General features: G+C 44.4%; 1 protein-coding gene across 2 annotated transcripts; it reads right to left on the minus strand.

Annotated features, from left to right (window-relative positions):
* Positions 1–11,267: 11,267 nt before the first annotated feature.
* Positions 11,268–17,741, minus strand: LOC142154450 (uncharacterized). Of its 2 annotated transcripts, none has more exons than XM_075210944.1 (2): positions 16,632–17,720; positions 11,268–12,911 (listed from the first exon to the last, which is right to left on the minus strand). In XM_075210944.1, the coding sequence occupies exons 1-2, from the start codon at positions 17,350–17,352 to the stop codon at positions 12,346–12,348; spliced, it is 1,287 nt and encodes a 428-aa protein (XP_075067045.1). In that variant the 5' UTR covers positions 17,353–17,720; the 3' UTR covers positions 11,268–12,345. The 2 variants fall into 2 exon arrangements, with proteins under 2 accessions (XP_075067045.1, XP_075067046.1); XM_075210945.1 differs by lacking the exon at positions 11,268–12,911 and adding an exon at positions 13,966–14,219 and having other exon boundaries at positions 16,632–17,741.
* Between the last annotated feature and the right edge of the window lie 307 nt (positions 17,742–18,048).

The following is an 18,048-nucleotide window of genomic DNA, read 5'->3' on the forward strand; positions in this document are numbered from 1 at the left end:
GAAACTCGATGAACATATAATGCATATTAAAATCTTAAATTGTAAGCCTGAAATATTACAATGATAAGCGAGCAGAGGCAGGGATATCAGGATTCTAATATATGATAAGGGGGGGTTACGATATATTTCTTCTGTTATGCATATATCTTTCATGATTTGATTCATTGTGTCATCCACCAGTATTCTCCATTTATGAAAATCAGGACCTTTAGAAATCTGGCTGTTACAAATTTTGAGTAAGATAACTGGTGAATAATATAATCTATGTAGTATGTATAGATGAATTTGTTGGAAACTAATACATGGTGTGGTATCTTTAATTCTCTTAAGGATATGTCTCCATTCCTCATCAGACAATATATCAATTTCCAATTGAGATTTAAGATGTATTAGACAATCAGGTGCAAAATGGAAATTAAGTTATGAGTATAGTGTATAAATGTATAGCCTATAAATTGATTGAGCAACTTCCATTTCTTTATTTGTCTGAGAGGCATGTTGGTGTCAGTAGCTGAGGGGAAGTGCTGACATTGGATTGCTATTTGGAGGCTTCTGGGGTACCTCTTTGGAAAGTTAGCTCTCAATTTAAAAACACATATGTATGGCCCAAATATATGGGACTCTCATTGTTTAGAGTTAGGACCACCCTATTAGCAAAAGCACCGTGGAGAGGCGGGTGGCTTTAACATACATTTGCAAATGTGTACAACCAAGACTTTTGCATTTTTATCTACAGTAGAAATAGCAGATCTGTTGCTGGCTATAGCAGTGTGCTGGGGGATCTCTGTGTGTTTGTTCCTTTTAGGATAACCCCGCCCTTTCACGCACCTGCTATAGCCTATAAATTGATTGAGCAACTTCCATTTCTTTGTTTAAAACAATAATTAAGGCCTTCAACATCAAAGGGAATATGGTGCTTGAGTCTAGTAAACTTGTGAAGTTGTCAAGGAGCTGAAGGATAAAAAAGTATTTACATTTGTTTATATAGTTCAATAGTGGTACCTGGTGCATTATGATTGGAGAAGGAGGTATTTGCTAAATCTATTTCTTCAAATGTAAGTGGGGCATCATGAAATACTAGGGAGCTTAATACTGTCCAAATAAGTAGAAAGTTGCAATTATTAAGTTCTAAGCCCACCAATTAATTAAATTGCACTGTCAGTCCACGTCACCGTTGTAGATACCTGAAAACCTGTGAAGGTGCTCCCAATTGTCTCCTACATATGAAAAAGATTATTTCATATATGTGGCAGAAGGAGAAAATACTTAATCTCTACCAGGTCAGTGACTCTAGTAATGAGTCCAAATGTTTCAGGTCGTATACTCTCACACTGAAATATTTCCTAGGCAGCTATATATAGATAAATGTCTAGCACTGCCAGGTCTGAATAAGCTTCAGGAACAGTAATTAATTTTAATTTAGCCCTGCCTCAACTCAATTATAGGACATTAAAATATTCTGTGCAGCAAAGAACATTTTCTTAATTATAGCAGTGATTGTTCAATTATATACACATTCTTACTTATTGCATGTTATTGTGTCCAGTTCTTTTGTAAAACTTCATTTCAATCTGGAAATGTTCCATCGTTGCTTTAATAGAACTCCAGCCTAATTTAATGTACTGGTTCATGAGTCAATATATGGATTACATGTATTTAGTTGAAATATGATCTAAACATTTTAAATGACTACTAGTCTCTGCCTTTGATTGTTCACATGTTGAGAGTTAAGTCTAATTGACCAGTTTAGTTTCAGTCTGACTCCAGAGTACATAAGTTATCATTTATTTATTTTATTTTGACTTATTTACTTACATCTCCATCTGCATTTGATAACTACTAGGCTCTGTCTTTTATGTTCACATATTAAGAGTTTAAGTTTATTTGCTGACCAATTTCTGTTCACACTGACTCCAATATTGACTATTAGATCAACCTCTATTTTCTCTATTACATTGCTGCCATATTGACTATCATCCCATGAACTCAATTTCTCCAACACTGAACTGCATTACTTCCAAAAGTTTCACATTACAAACTACTTTCCATTCAATCGACAATCCATTCTCCAGGATTTAGTTTCATATTCTGCCATCTTATAAACCAAAGACAAAGGATACATTCAAACACCATAATCCTGTTTCACTGTGTCCCATAAATTGAATGTATAGTCCCACAATTGTACAACAATGCAGGAGTTAACAAATACATGGCACATTTCTTTTCAATTATAATGTTATCTCAAACCTATACAATCCCTATTTATGAATCACAATCTACACACAGTCACATATTATTCATACAATGTCCATTATCATAACGACAACATTACATTGCCTTACACAACCTAACAAACAAGTAGTTACACATTATAACTAGCTTCCATTCAACTCATTCAAATACACTACTGTATTAGTACAGACTCCCTAATCTCAGTCATATTCCAACATTTGCAAAGCAAAGACACATGATTCCAGTCATCCTCTAATATAAATGGGCGTCCAGGCCGCCTTATACATACACAAACCTCCATTCCATTCAACTTACATATTCCCACAGGTTTAGTTGTGTCATCTTAGTGTGGGAGCAGAGAGCCAAGACAACTTTTTCCCTTGTGTTACATGAGATAATAACTTTCTGTTGGGTGGAGCCAACCTGTCACAGGGAGTGACAACATGGCTGATTCAGCCATGTGGATCATAAGTTATATATTAAATATGTATGAGATTCAGGGCCGTCTTTCTGACTGGGCACGATGGGCAGGTGCCCGGGAGCCCAGCGGGAAAGGGGGCCCAAGACAGCAAGACAGGACTGCTGTGGAAAAAAAAATCCTGTGTAAAAAAAACGAAAAAAAAAAAAAAGCCAACTTACCTTTTGCGGTCACCTGACTGTTCAGATGGTCAGGTGGCGATCCGGCTCCCTCACTTTTTTTTTACACACATCATCATTATCATCATTCATTTGTATAGTGCCACTAATTCCACAGCGCTGTACAGAGAACTCATGCACATCAGTCTCTGCCCCATTGGAGCTTACAGTCTAAATTCCCTAATGTAGACACACACTCACACACAGACAGACAGACAGAGAGGAAGACAGACAGAGTGGAAGAGACTAGGGACAATTTTGATAGCAGCCAATTAACCTACCAGTATGTTTTTGGAGTGTGGGAGGAAACCGGAGCACCCAGAGGAAACCCATGCAAACACAGGGAGAAGATACAAACTCCACACAGGTAAGGCCATGGTCGGGAATCAAACTCATGACCTCAGTGCTGTGAGGCAGAAGCGCTAACCACTAGGCAACCGTGCTGCCCCCCCACTCACACACTATGGGGGGTATTCAATTGTTGCTCCGGACCACAAAAAAACGAGCGCGTTAAAACTATTACCATTTATACGGTAAACTTGCGCGTAAAAAACATTATTACGGTAGTTTACTCGCTGAATTTCACTGCGAGATGAAATTCAGCGAGTAATTACCGTATAAACGGTAATAGTTTTAACGCGCTCGTTCTTCCAGCGGCCGGAGCAACAATTGAATACCCCCCTATATATATATATATATATATATATATATATATATATATATACACATACATGGGCCCCGGTGCACTGCTTTGCCCGGGGCCCATAATGTTGTTAAGGTGGCCCTGATGAGATTGCAATATCCTTATCATTCAGTTTGATTCTATTCCAAGTTTCAATTAGAAAAGTAGATGATCCAGTCATTGTATGAATGACTAAACGACTGTGATCTTTTACTTGCCTTAAATAGTTATGAAGTGTCATCATTGTTTCAGTACTTGGTGGGAAAACAGAGCCCCGGATCTATGAACTACTATTTACCATATCACAAAACTTCACTTACCTTGAATATTTGCTCTTGTTGGTATTCTGTTGCTAGCAACATTTTGTCACAAGCATTTTCACTTCTCTGCTAAATTTCTAACTTAACAAATGCATAGAAACTTATTTTCTTTTCTGCAGTGAAATAGTCTATTTTACATATTCAGTTGTAATCATTTCTCCATCAACGCACCAAATGTTGTTCTCATATCTTGCTCTGAAACGTGTTTTGCATTTTATCACATTTTACAGATCTACTGTAGCATACTTTTCATTATATATTTGTGCATCCAGCAGTGGTTCAGTAGTTGTTCGATTATTTTATATTAAACCCCAGTTCAACAGTTGGAGGAAACTCACTGTCCCTGTTCCATGATCTCTACAATGTTTCAAATGCAAACTGGATTTGTAACCTGCTATAACCTTGTTTCAGCTGTTATGTTATATAGAATTAAAAAGCAGTTACCCAGGGGCGCACGGAGGATTGTCGGGGGGGGGGGGGGGGGGGGTTCTCCCCGCCGACCGAAAAAAACTAACAAAAAAACCCACGAGAGAGAGCAGCTCCGTTTCGCCAGCGCTGTCCTACACAGCAGCCGCGGCGCTGTCTAAGAAGCATCTGCAGCGGTGCTGTATACAATACAGCACCGCCGCAGACGCTTCTTTGACAGCGCCGCAGCTGCTGTATAGGACAGTGGCCACTTAGTTAGCGCAGGGGGGGTTTCTAGAGACTCATTCCACACGGACATGTAAACATTTAAGGTAAGTATAGGTAATACCTGTACTTACCTTAAATGTTTACATGTCCGTGTGGAATTTTAAGTTTTAAGTATATCCTTGTCTTAAATCTACTGACTGATTTCAGAGGCTGGTTCTCTAATCAAGGTTTAGAATTCAATTTTAAGCTCTGGATTTTAATAGTCAAAAGCTTCTGTATATTAGCTTGTCCAGATGCAGTTCCATAGTTCGCCAAATAACAATAATTAAAAAAACACAGCTGAACAGATGGCCAAAATTCATTAGTTATGTTCCATTATTGCTGCAATTTCTGAAGGGAAAATTAGATTTCAGACTAATCATCATCATCATTGATACTATTATATATAGTGCCACAAAACCTTGCAGCGCCATATAGTTGATACAACAAACCATACAAACAAAAAATATACATAGAAACAGAACAAGAACAAACAAAGGTTGATGGAAAGGGTACAGATATGAGACAGAGGATAGAGAGGGCTCTGATCATTTAATTTGTTATTGTTTTATGAAGGTCATACAATTACGTACCTTCTCCTTTAAGTTCTAACTTGTCATGGTGGAATTTATTTTATGGAGGCAAATTTTGAGCCCAAATACTACTGAAACACTTTTCCTGATATACTACATTTAAATAACAACTGGATGATGTGTTTGGATGTTGACACATTTCAAGGTAAGGGGGTATATTTACTAATCTGCGGGTTGGAAAAAGTGGAGATGTTGCCTACAGCAACCAATCAGATTCTAGCTGTCATTTTGTAGACTGCACTAAATAAATGACAGCTAGAATCTGATTGGTTGCTATAGGCAACATCTCCACTTTTTCAAACCCGCAGTTTAGCAAATATACCCCAAGGTCTGTGTGTGTGACAAAATATATGCTCAGTCTGACTCGATTCCAAAGACGAACACAGTTTATTATTCATGGTCCATTCTCAATCCCCAGTTCATTCTCAAATCTGCATTTTAACCATAATCCTTAGCCTATGGCATTTTACATAGTTAGCAAGATTTCTAATGTTTGATGTCCTGTGGTTGGCTAAGTATTTTCTGTAGTGGGATTCCAGTCCAATAATTATTTTTTTAGTGTTTAGAACCATAATTTGAGTTCAAACAAAACTCTAACATGTTCATGCTCTCTGCCTTTGTATGTGAACCACTCAGCCACAAAAGGAATGAGTACAATATGGGTCTTGAACATAAACTAATTCCTTAGGAATTACATTTTCAACAAAAATTGTCAACAGTTAAGTTTCAGATAATTTAAACTGCTTACTTTTTCAGTCTTGTTACAAATTCCAATTACATATCTCTCCATGTTCTCTCACATGGTAAAGATCTAGAGGGAAATTGAAGCTAAGGCTAGGTACACATTATCCAAATTTTCTCCCGGTGCGATATCCTTAACGATTTTACCAACAATTAACAAAAAAGTCCAGATCAGCATGCCGATTCATGTGTACACATTAAACACATTTAACAATTTACCTTCAGATCTGTGCTCTTCATCTGTCATAACCACTGCTGAAAAGATCGTGACTCGTGATCTGCACACTCTATGGACACTGCCAGGCCAGAGTGCATACCTACTGCAGAATTGGAACGACATTGTTCCATCATTGAACAACACAATATTTAGGCCAGTTTAAAAATCAAGTGAAATGATATGATGTGCTTTGAAACGATAATCGTTCATCATTGAATCATACACACTAATGCAGTGGTTCCCAAACTTTTTCAGTTCGCCCTTAGAGTCTCCAAATTTTTTCAAGTCACCCCTCCAAAATAATTACTGAGCAGTCCTGTTTTAGAAGTATTTGGGTCAAAAAATTGTAATAAGTATTTAGGTCACGACAGAAATACTTATTTAGTTGTATGCAAAAATGCCCCTCTGCATCCAGGTACACTGCCCCCTCTGCATCCAGGCACACTGCCCCCTCTGCATCCAGGCACACTGCCCCTTCTGCATCCAGGCACACTGCCCTCTCTCGCGTTGCCCCCTCTGCCCTCTCTCACGCTGTCCCCCTCCTCTGCCCTCTCTCACGATGTCCCCCTCCTCTGCCCTCTCTAACGCTGTCCCCCTCCTCTGCCCTCTGTCCCCCTCCTCTGCCCTCATTCTGTCCCCCTCCTCTGCCATCATTCTGCCCCCCTCCTCTGCCATCATTCTGTCTTCCTCCTCTGCCATCATTCTGTCCCCCTCCTCTGCCATCATTCTGTCCCCCTCCTTTGCCACAATCTGTCCCCCTCCTCTGCCATCATTCTGTCCCCCTCCTCTGCCATCATTCTGTCCCCCTCCTCTGCCATCATTCTGTCCCCCTCCTCTGCTACGATCCCTCTCACACTCTTCCCCGCGCCAGGCACCAGCCACAGAAAGAAGAAAGAAAACAGGAACTTACCAATCCGCCGTGCGCCGGGACCCAGCAGCCTCCTCTCTCCCGCAGCTGTCACTGACGTCGATATTCAGTGACAGCTGCGGGAGATAGGAGGCTGCTGGATCCCGGCGCCCGGCGGATTGGTAAGTTCCTGTTTTCTTTCTTTTTTCTAGGTCTGGCCCGCGGCACCCCAGTGACAGCTTGGGAACCGCCGCACTAATGTGATACTGGGCCAAACAGTCATTTATCATTTGATTGGCCTAATTAGTGGCGGAAAACACTGTAGTGTGTACCTAGTCTTGGTTGTCATGTTTATTCTCTTATCAAACTCCAATCAAATTAAACCTCTGAAGGTTACTATCAAGTTTTATCATTGCTGCAATTCTCTGTGGAAAAATTATTTCTCAAGCCCATTGCCTGCCAAGCTAAGATATGAGCTCACTTCAAATTAGACCAGTTTATTGTTGTACTGATTGATAGCTACACTTCTGCTATTTAGTTATCAGAAAAATAATTCCATAGTCCAACTCCAGTTTAGTTGTTCAATTAACATCTGCCAAATGTGCCACAATAATCATTGATCTCTCAGTCACTGTGGTCTTTTCTTTTTGTCTTGATAGCCAACATTTTGGGAGAATGTTTTTGTGAACCATGTATGTATGTGTATATATATATATATATATATATATATATATATATATATATATATATACAAGTTAACCCGTGCATGATACTCATGTATTCTAGTCAAATCAAGCTACTTAAGGTGTTAAAAAGGTTCTTGTCATGCATTTGGGCCTAGCCCAGGCCTCCTCAGGGGAAGAGCGTTACTTCCCGACGCAAACGCCCTTTTTTAACGTGGTTTTGTCCACATATCACCACCTCATCATTTTTCTCCATCACCTCATCCTTCATCTTCATCGCCACATCCTTCATCAAGCTACTTAAGGTGTTAAAAACTCCCCACTGTCACCCCCGGCAACCACCAACCACTCCCAACTGTCACTTCTCCTTCAAGAAATATATAGGTCAGTATATAACTCTGCCCAGCAGGTGGTGCTGCAGCTTGGGGTTTTTTTCCCCACACACGCCACTAGGCATTTATATAGTAGATATATATATATATATATATATATATATATATATATATATATTCAAATAGTACAGTAGTCGCACTTGTGTAGAAGCAATGGTTATCGGGATTCCGGCTCTTAGAATACAGACAACCACTATAGCGACCAAACAATTCAGATGACTGTAATAACGACATGATGTAAATATACACTTACCTTAATACAGACAACCGAGATTTCCTAACGCACTGCTATCCAAATCTTGCCAATACCGAAGATGTTGGAGCTTCAATTTGACGTCACGCAAGTTAGCAACATCAACATGTAAAGCGGCAATTTAGACTTAGGCTTAAGTTTAGGCTTAGGCTCCTACTATTGTCACTTTAATGTTACAGATTTCAACGTCGCTTACGTGTGTGACATCCAATTGAAGCGCCAGCATCCAGTGTCTTTGGTATTAGCAACAGTCGCATAGCAGTCTACATTTCAATCATGTTGTTATTACAGTCTTCTGGGTTTTTTAGTCACTATACTGGGTGTCGGTATTCCAAGCGCCAGAATCCAAAAACCAACCCATGTCAAAGCATCTGCTTCCAATATATTTTGTATACTTGATTTAGTCTGGTGTTTCATTCATTTTGGTAGTAGCTAGAGATGATCAAAATTTTAAATTAAATTTCACAATGTGAATCAAACCAATTCTCGATCAAGGAAAATTAGAAATGATGAAAAGGCTGTTGGAATTTGATGAAGAACAAATAGGAATATCTCTGTATTAAGGTGATCCGAGAATGTATCACCATATATATTTTTAATATGATGTAGGATGAAGAGGAGAATTTTATGTTTTGAGGCGTTTTTGCTATTTATTCTTATATTTTTATGTTTATATACGTGTGCAGCTATACATGTATGGCTGCTCACATGTGCTTGGATTACATATGTTTTTGCACACTTTTATGTATGCAGTTATGCTTCTTTATTCCACGCTGTCGTGGGAATCCACCTATATTATCAATAGACCTTGCATCTGTTTATTTCTCATTCAGCATTGCATGTTCTTCCATAGAAGAACAAAGTCTGTTCCTTTGTTATTGGTTTCTTGTTTTGCCAAGCCTGATCCAGTGGATTTATTTTGGAGTCCTTTGGACTGAAGAAAAGAAGATTGTTAACATGGATTATTGGATATAATATGAGGTCCTTTGGACTGAAGAAAGGAAGATTTTATGGACATTTGGAATATACTTTTTTGACTACTCTAGGACCTGGAATGTTATTTTTTTTGAACAGCTACAGGACCTTTGAAATATTAAGGTTTGTTTTGGGTATAGTTACAAGGCTTATTGGATTGAAATCTTAGAAGATTCGATCCTATACAGATGAAGACATCTGATGGTAAGCATTTGGAAATTTAATATTTTTAACAAAGAGATGTGGTTATAAAGAGAGGTTGTGTTTTATTTCAGGGGTTTCTTTATTTTTGTTAAACTAATGTGGTGTGAATGAGGGTGTTGGGGTTTATTTAACATTTTAGTTTGTGACACTACATGGCTCAGCAAGCCCTGGGTCTCAGGGCATGGTGGCATTTGTGGTTGTCTAAATGCCAGCATGCCCCGGCTGTCATGGGTATGCTTGTGCTTGTAATTCTACAAGCACCAGCAACCAGCATGCCCAGACTGTTAATGGCAGCCTGGACTGACTTGGACTTGTAGTTCCACAAACTGAAAACTTTTCACACATTTTATTACTCTACACCCACCACTCCAGGGGTGTAGGAAGAGTCCTAGTGCTTTCATCACTGAGCTGGTTCTTCCTAGAGGATAGGGCCCGCATTTTGCTGAACAGCCTGGGGTTGATTTGTCATTATGGCAGGGGACCCCAGCCGCATGTCCCCATGCTATAGGGCCACCCAACTCAGCTCATTGGCTTAATGCTGGTTGCGGTGAAATCAGGGGTTGCCACACATTTCGTGAATCCCCAATTTCGCCACAACCAGCACTAGCCTGGCAGCACTAGGGTTAATACTGTTTAGAGCGGGGGACCTCATGGATTTGTTTTTTCAAAAATCTAATTTTTAACACAGTAATGAGCGGGCAAGTCAAGCGGCTGAAATCATACACAAATCTTCTCATTTTTCGGTTGCTACTGCTTCTGTGTAGATGGTTTGCACAATCATTTGCATGATCATGGTCTATGTGTATGTCCACATATTTTAAAAAGTTATTTTAAAGTCCTTCCTAATATCACTATCCCCTAAATTAATTAAAAATTTTGCATTATTCCCATAAAATACTGCTTGTCGGAACCTCATTAATATCATGAGATAAGGCAAGATGATGTTTTTATTACCCTGGTATTTGTAGGTAGACAATTGCCCTTTCCAATATAAAGTGTATCTGGATGGTGAAAAACACATCCTGTATAAAATCCTATATGCTCATCAATCGATCTCTGGTACCTCATAAGGCATTCAAAAATCATAGCATTGTGCAGGTATAGAAAAGCTCTGCAGCCAGCCATTATAGGGAACACACTATCCTTCCCTTGAAGCACATTTGAATAGCTCATTCCTCAATGCCAAATCTCTGGCATTTATGTGAACTACAATGGGCATTACTGCAGTTAGCCCCCCATTCATCAAGGAGCTCCCAGTATCTTGCACCAGAGTGGACAAAATTGTGCACCCTTAGAGTCACAGCCATCTTTTTCAGCTTGTACAAAATGAAACAATCATGCAAAAATAGATATGAGACCTCATAAAAGAAGTGAAAAATGCATTTGCATTGCACATCTAGTAAAAGCAAATCCATCTAAGGGTGCAAATTTGCACATGGACAAACCATGGTGCAATGCAAGAGGTGTAAATGCAATTTTGTTTGCATGCAGGGAATATACTGCCCCCTATTGCATGTAGCAGACAAATACTGAGCAGCTTTATGAATACATGGAATTCAGCTAATGTGATCATTAAGGCTAAAAGCTAACAACACAATTTTAAAGAGCAACAAAACATGACTCATATGTTTTATCTAAACCGATGATCACCTGGAATAAAAGTCTGCAGCCTTGTGTAAAATGTAAAAACAAAAGCTTAATGGAAGTACGGAAACCTTTTTGGTACTGTTTACCTATAAAGGGCTCACCGTGTATGCTCCGTAAACCTTACATCAACCTTATAATTCTAAACCTTTGCATGCAAATAAACACACGGAGACTTGTATAAGTTATTAAAAATTGCCAGAAATTTTATTATGATTTTAATTTTAACTAGACCTATGGTGGCGGAGAAAGGGCACTGCGAAACAACTCTCAAGCTGACAAACACTATCACGTGTGGACTGGCGCAAACCGCCGTACGTCCACCACCACGGGGAACAAATCCCAACATAACTTTTGCGCTGAGTTGGCGTCAGAGTGACTGCCCCCTTTAAAACTCACTCTGCCCTCCCTCACCGAGTCGAACAGGGACCCTCCTCACCGAAGGGCCAAAAAGGGAGTTACTGGTGCCTCAACGGGGGGCAGTGACCTACGACAACTACCAGTGCGCCCACAAATCAGCCGCTGAACGCAGTGCCTTCCTACCGCAACATAACCGAAAATACTACACAAAGGAGTGGGCGGGTGGGATCTTGTGCTGTGGAATGAACCAGAACAGGAAGTGCAGCCTCCTATATCAATCAAGGTCCCTCCCACTGGATTACACATTGGTCGGGCCAACCCATGTTAACACCTTCAGGTATTTGTACAGCTTACTACAAACCCTGTCGCCCTTTAAGTGCATTCGTCCTATTCAGCCTCATTTGTCATAAAGGGCTCACCGTGTATGCTCCGTAAACCTTACATCAACCTTATAATTCTAAACCTTTGCATGCAAATAAACACACGGAGACTTGTATAAGTTATTAAAAATTGCCAGAAATTTTATTATGATTTTAATTTTAACTAGACCTATGGTGGCGGAGAAAGGGCACTGCGAAACAACTCTCAAGCTGACAAACACTATCACGTGTGGACTGGCGCAAACCGCCGTACGTCCACCACCACGGGGAACAAATCCCAACATAACTTTTGCGCTGAGTTAGCGTCAGAGTGACTGCCCCCTTTAAAACTCACTCTGCCCTCCCTCACCGAGTCGAACAGGGACCCTCCTCACCGAAGGGCCAAAAAGGGAGTTACTGGTGCCTCAACGCGGGGCAGTGACCTACGACAACTACCAGTGCGCCCACAAATCAGCCGCTGAACGCAGTGCCTTCCTACCCCGCTGCGCCCCACAGACGCCGCAGCCCGCCACCACTAATCTAAACACGCCGAAACTCCACCGCAAATGCTATCTATAAACAACCCCATACCTTCCTCCGTTAGATGTACGCCATCTCTTCTAAAACATTGAGGTGACTCTACCCCTAATCCCGGGTGATTGATAACTACACCTCCCATGGACCGCACTACTTTCCTAATGGCGCTATTCAGTTTCCTGACCATAACTGTCATCTTTTTTAAGGGGATAGTTGTTCTCCAAGCCAGCCGGGGGATTAATGCCAACCAACCAATGATGATATGTGGCCATGCCTCGTGAATTTGCCTAAGGTCTTCCCGAATCGAAATAATGAGCTCCAGAGACTTTCCTTTCCACAGGTCATTGCTTCCCGCATGCACTACTAAAATATTTGGCGGGCCATGCTGTTTAATTAGCCTCGCCAACCATGGAACCAAATCAGGCCAACCTAATCCCCTTTTATCCAACCATCTTATTACGGTGCCTTCGTGATTCGGCATACTGTTAGACCTGGGGTGTCCAGCGGCCCAGAACACAAAGGAATGACCCATGATCCACACCATCTTAGTTGTAACACCATCACCTGGAATCAGAAAAACATTGTTACAAACATGCCACCATAATTTGGAAGAGAGGCCAGGCATAGCATAAAAGCATGAGAAGGATAGTATAGGGGAAAACCGTACAACAGAGGGGGATCAGGGAAGAGGAACACAAATGGGGAGCAGGCCACCCAGACGAAGGTAAACAACACCCGGAAAAACCCCGGCAGCACACCACTAATCAGGACTTACGCCCAGGGAAACCCGGGTGAAAATCCCTTCGCGCCCCCGCTTCAAAGCGACGAGCGGAAAAGCCCAGGGTAGCCCACCAAATGGAGGGATAAGGTGGGGTAGGGGAGGGCAGTGGGGGTGGTTAGGGTAACAATAAGAGTGAAATTGTAGAAAAAGAAAAACTGCAAGGCAACCTTTTGATTAGTGGAACAAAACATTTAAACATCAACATTGTCAATCCTGACATAAGATTTATAAGCCGTGGATTTCCAGCGGGCCAGAGCTTTTATCGTCTCAGTGGAGGATCCCGCCAAAGCAGCAGACGTGGCCGCCCCGATCTTGAACGAATGCGTTCCGAACCTAGAACTGCTAGATTTAATGACTGTAGGGACTTCTGCATAATGGCCGAAAATTGATATTTCGTCATGGGCATGCCGTTATGGTGACATAAAAACAAACGAGCCTGAGGTCTCATATTCATAAACCGTGACACTAAATTAACCGGGCAGATGTTACCATTAGGCTGCCTATTTAACTGAACCCATGCTCCCCTGCCACTCTGATCAGTTTTAGATCTAATTATTTTACCTGAAACCACCCCTCCGCATAAGCTGACATGCTCTGCATTCCAACCTGACTCTTGATGCCCCCTGGATTTAGCCACCAATTCAGATACCAGAAAAGCACCGAAAAAAGCCATAGAGAACGCAGTGCTAAATAAGGTCTTCTCATATTCATCAACTGCAATCCCTCCCAGGGTCCCTATCAACTGGTCCAGAATATTGTTGGTGATAGGCAAGCGCGCATCCGCCTGCGAGGGTCTAGCCCAAGCCCACCCCTTTAGGGCCTTACTGATCATGAACCCCTTTGTGACATCCGGGTAACCTTGCAGCCTGGCCATGAAAGATATCCCCGCCAAAGTAGACGCCATAGAGGCTCTAGATTCCCCTTTGGAATAGCTCTCCCACATAAATGCTAACATAGCATCACGCTGACCTGCCTCAGATTGATCTTTTGCCCGCTGAATAGTGACCACCATCTCCATGATACCTGATACGTCCTCAGGGTGGAAGGGGCTACCGCCTGTTCTACGAGCCCCCTTATGCCGGCTTGATGATCTGCCAAACACAAGAGGGACACGGAATACCAACATTGTCCGCCTGGGGAGCCATACTCCGAAACTTGCTCCATTGTCCTCGGGACAGGGCATCGGCCAAACTATTTTGCACCCCTGGTACATGTCTAGCCCTGAAAGAAATATCGTACTGCAGGCAGCGCAACACTAGGTGGCGCAGCGGGGATATTGCATGATGGGAGGATGCGCTTTGTTTATTGATCGACTGGACCACCCCCAGGCCGTCGCACCAGAGGACTATGTGCCTCCCCCGCAACGTGGACGCCCACAGTTCAATTGCCACGACAATAGGAAATAGCTCCAGGACCAACAAATTTTTGGTAATTCCTACCCTATGCCACTCCTCCGGCCAGCTTTCCGCGCACCAATGCCCGTCCAGGTAAGCACCGAAGCCGCATGCTCCGGAAGCATCCGTAAACAGGTCAATATTAACGTTTGTTACGGGTGGTGAAGGCCATATTCGTGTCCCGTTGAAATCACTGAGAAAGGTGAGCCAAATCTGCAAATCGTCCTTGATGACCCTAGAGAGACGCACGGCCGCATGCGGCCTGCTCCTCCCTGCAGTGGCTCTCTGTAGCTTTCTACAGAAAACTCTACCCATGGGAATCACATGGCAGGCAAAGTTGAACCTCCCTAACAGGGACTGAACCTGTCTGAGCGGGCTGGAGCTGGATTCCAACGCTTCTGCAATAGCTTCGCACATCTTGGACACTTTATCAGTTGGGAGCCTGCAAATCCCGGCCACCGTGTCGATCTCAATTCCAAGGAACGAGAGACACGTGGCTGGACCCTCCGTTTTATCCGCGGCAATGGGAACGCCTAGCACCCTAAAGAGAGCCTCAGTGGAAAAAAGCGTATCCCCACAACAAGTGGAATCAGGAGGCCCGATAACTAGGAAGTCATCAAGATAGTGTGCGATCCACCGACACCCCGTTCCCGCCTGAATGCACCAATGCAAGGAGCCACTGAACTTCTCAAATAGCGCACAGGATATCGAACATCCCATAGGCAGACAGCGATCGATATAGTATCCACCACGATGCAGAAAAACCCATGAATCGATACGACTCCGGGTGAAGGGGCAGTAACCGAAAAGCCGACTCAATGTCGATCTTAGCTAACAGGGCTCCCCTCCCACATTCCTGCACCAGTGCCAGTGCGGATTCAAACGATTGATAATTTACGGAACTAAGGGTGGCGTCTATAGCGTCGTTCCCTGACAGACCAGCCGGGTACGACAAGTGCTGTATCAACCTGAATTTACCCGCTGTCTTTTTGGGTACTACCCCTACCGGGGACAGAATAAGATTTTGAATGGGAGGAAGCGGGAAAGGGCCCACCATGCGACCCAGACCAACCTCCTTCGCGATTTTAGTGTCTAGGACTTCCGGGAGAGCGAGCGCCGATTTCAAATTGATCGGCGTCGCCGTAGAAATGCTGCCCTGCTCTGGTAATTTAAAACCTATGTGAAAACCGTCATGTATGAGAGAAGCGGTGTCTCTGGGAACCAAGCGAGCCATTTGTCCAGCTCAGCCGAATTAATTGGCGATGGACCCTTGACTCGGCACAGCTGGGTTTGCACCTCTTCCACTACCCCCACTCCGTCGGGCCTTTGCACATTCGGTGGCTGGATGCTGACCTCCGCATGCCGTGCAATTGTGTTTAAATCGGCATGATGTGCCTCGCTGACAGGCGCCTGCATTGAAATCAAAACATCGACCTTTTGTGGGGAGGGTTGCTTGAACCCTCCCCGGCCATTAAAACCTCCTGCCCGTGTAACCCTCGGCCCCTTGACTGCTCGGTCTCATGAGTTCCAGCCAGGTGTCTATGTCTTTTGACCCCAGCGGGATCTTCTCGCGACCGCTCATCCGCCCGCAGAAGGGCTCGTCATATGCTCCCCAGATTGAGGGGCCATCTTTTAACGCCATCCCGCTAATAAGATGCATATATCTCCACAACTCATCCTGCTCACCGGGCCTAGTTTCCAGGTAAATAGTAGCAAAAATAGAGAAGGAATTCGACCATCTAGTAAACAATCTGAGCCTATCCTCCCCCATTCCGGACCTTTCAAAAGCCGCGGCAAGAGCCTTCTTTCCTTCCCCTGTCAGGGCGAACATGTCCACATACTTTCCGCGTCTAATCCTATCCCGTACACTCGGCCTAATACCGTGGGTTATCTCTAGGGTTTCAACCTGCCCTAAATCACTCCTAGCCACCATCCGGTCTTCGCCCCCCGACTGCGGTGCCTGTTTGCTGCGTTTACCTAGCAATTTAGTTTCCAATAGCTTGATGAGTTTTCTGGGCCTATCGCCCGAATCTGAGGAACCACTGCTCGTGGAAAGAACCGGTGACCCTAACAACTGTACATCGTGTGTGGTACCAGAAACGGACTCACCATGAGGAGCAGGATTCCCGGCCGCGACTGGTGCCTCCACAACACTGGCTGACCCCGGCTGGGCATCTGTTGATCCCGGGATTGGTTCCACACGAATCCCTGCCGACCTCTGGTCTCGAGACTCGGACCCGGAACGACCTCCACCGACAGCCCTCATTTCCTGGTTCGCGACCACAGGCTCTGAAACACAAAGTGGAGCAGTAAGCTGAGATCTGGGAAGGTAGTCCAGACGCCGCCGCGCCAATCCCAAGGCTGGGCCAGAGGGATCTAATCTGGAAGGCAAAATAGGTGACGGGCTATAGTAACCCCCCGATATGACCCGACGCTGAGGGGGGACCTCGTCGTACGGGGCCCGGTATGGTTCCTCGAAAAACCCACTTGGTCTGGACTGGGTGCGCCTCGGAGGGGACCATTGAGACGTATTACCGCCGCTGGAATGATGGTAATCGTATGCTAGATTATCTCGCGTGGGACCTGGCCTACATTGACTGGTGCTGGCATACGCTCCAGACGGCGATGGGGCCCGCCGGGACCTGTACGTCCACTCGCCTGTTGCTGGAAGAACGTGGCGGGAAAGAGAGGGCCTCACAGGCGCCGAGGGGCTGTCCCCAAAAACTTCCATGTTCCCCCTACTGGGCCTATCTGATCCCACGTGCCTTTGTCCCAGCCTGACACTCTGGACCCTGTCCGTCCCCGGTGTGTATGGTCTAAATGGGCCCATGTCAAACAAAGGAGCCCCCCCATGGTGAGCCCCCCAAGAAGAACCCCTGCCACTGTGGGGTAAAAAGGGGGCTGGGCGGGAAATGCAACTGATGAGGGGCAGGGGGATTATAGGTCTGCATGTCCCCCCTGAGGGCCGAGATGGGTGGTGTGATGGGGCACTGGATAAACACCCCCAAGCCGGATCCCCTTTCCTCAACCAGCGGGCCGCTACCTACCCCCACTCTACCCTCCCCAGCCCTGCCCCTGGATGGGGAAACATATGCAGCCTGGGCTGATGCAGGCATGACTCCAGCTGTATGTGACACAGGGGCACCCACAGGCATATCCCCCCCACCGCTGCCGCTGGCTGAGGAGACCACAGCAGAGCAGGCTGGCGGCCTGGGTCTGCGCATGCGCGACCCAGATGCTGCCGCCGGCCGGGTCGAACGACCCCGCCGCCCGCTATCAAGCACCGTTGTGCCAGAGGACCCTGGTGAGGAAGCGTGAGCCAGAATACTGGACTCACGCTGTGGAGGAGGAGGGGGACCCGCGGCCGCCGCCGGGAGAGAAGGGGGTGGGGTGGGGCCTACAAAATGGCGCTCAGTGCTCCGGGGAGAGGGGGACCTGTAACGGACAGGGCGGGAGGTGGGGCGGCGTGGACGGGGCATGATGGAAAAGCTGGTGGGGGAGAAAGCTAAAATGAAGGGGAGAAAAC

The sequence above is a fragment of the Mixophyes fleayi genome, chromosome 1 (genome assembly GCF_038048845.1).
Source record: "Mixophyes fleayi isolate aMixFle1 chromosome 1, aMixFle1.hap1, whole genome shotgun sequence".
Lineage (NCBI taxonomy): Eukaryota > Metazoa > Chordata > Amphibia > Anura > Limnodynastidae > Mixophyes > Mixophyes fleayi.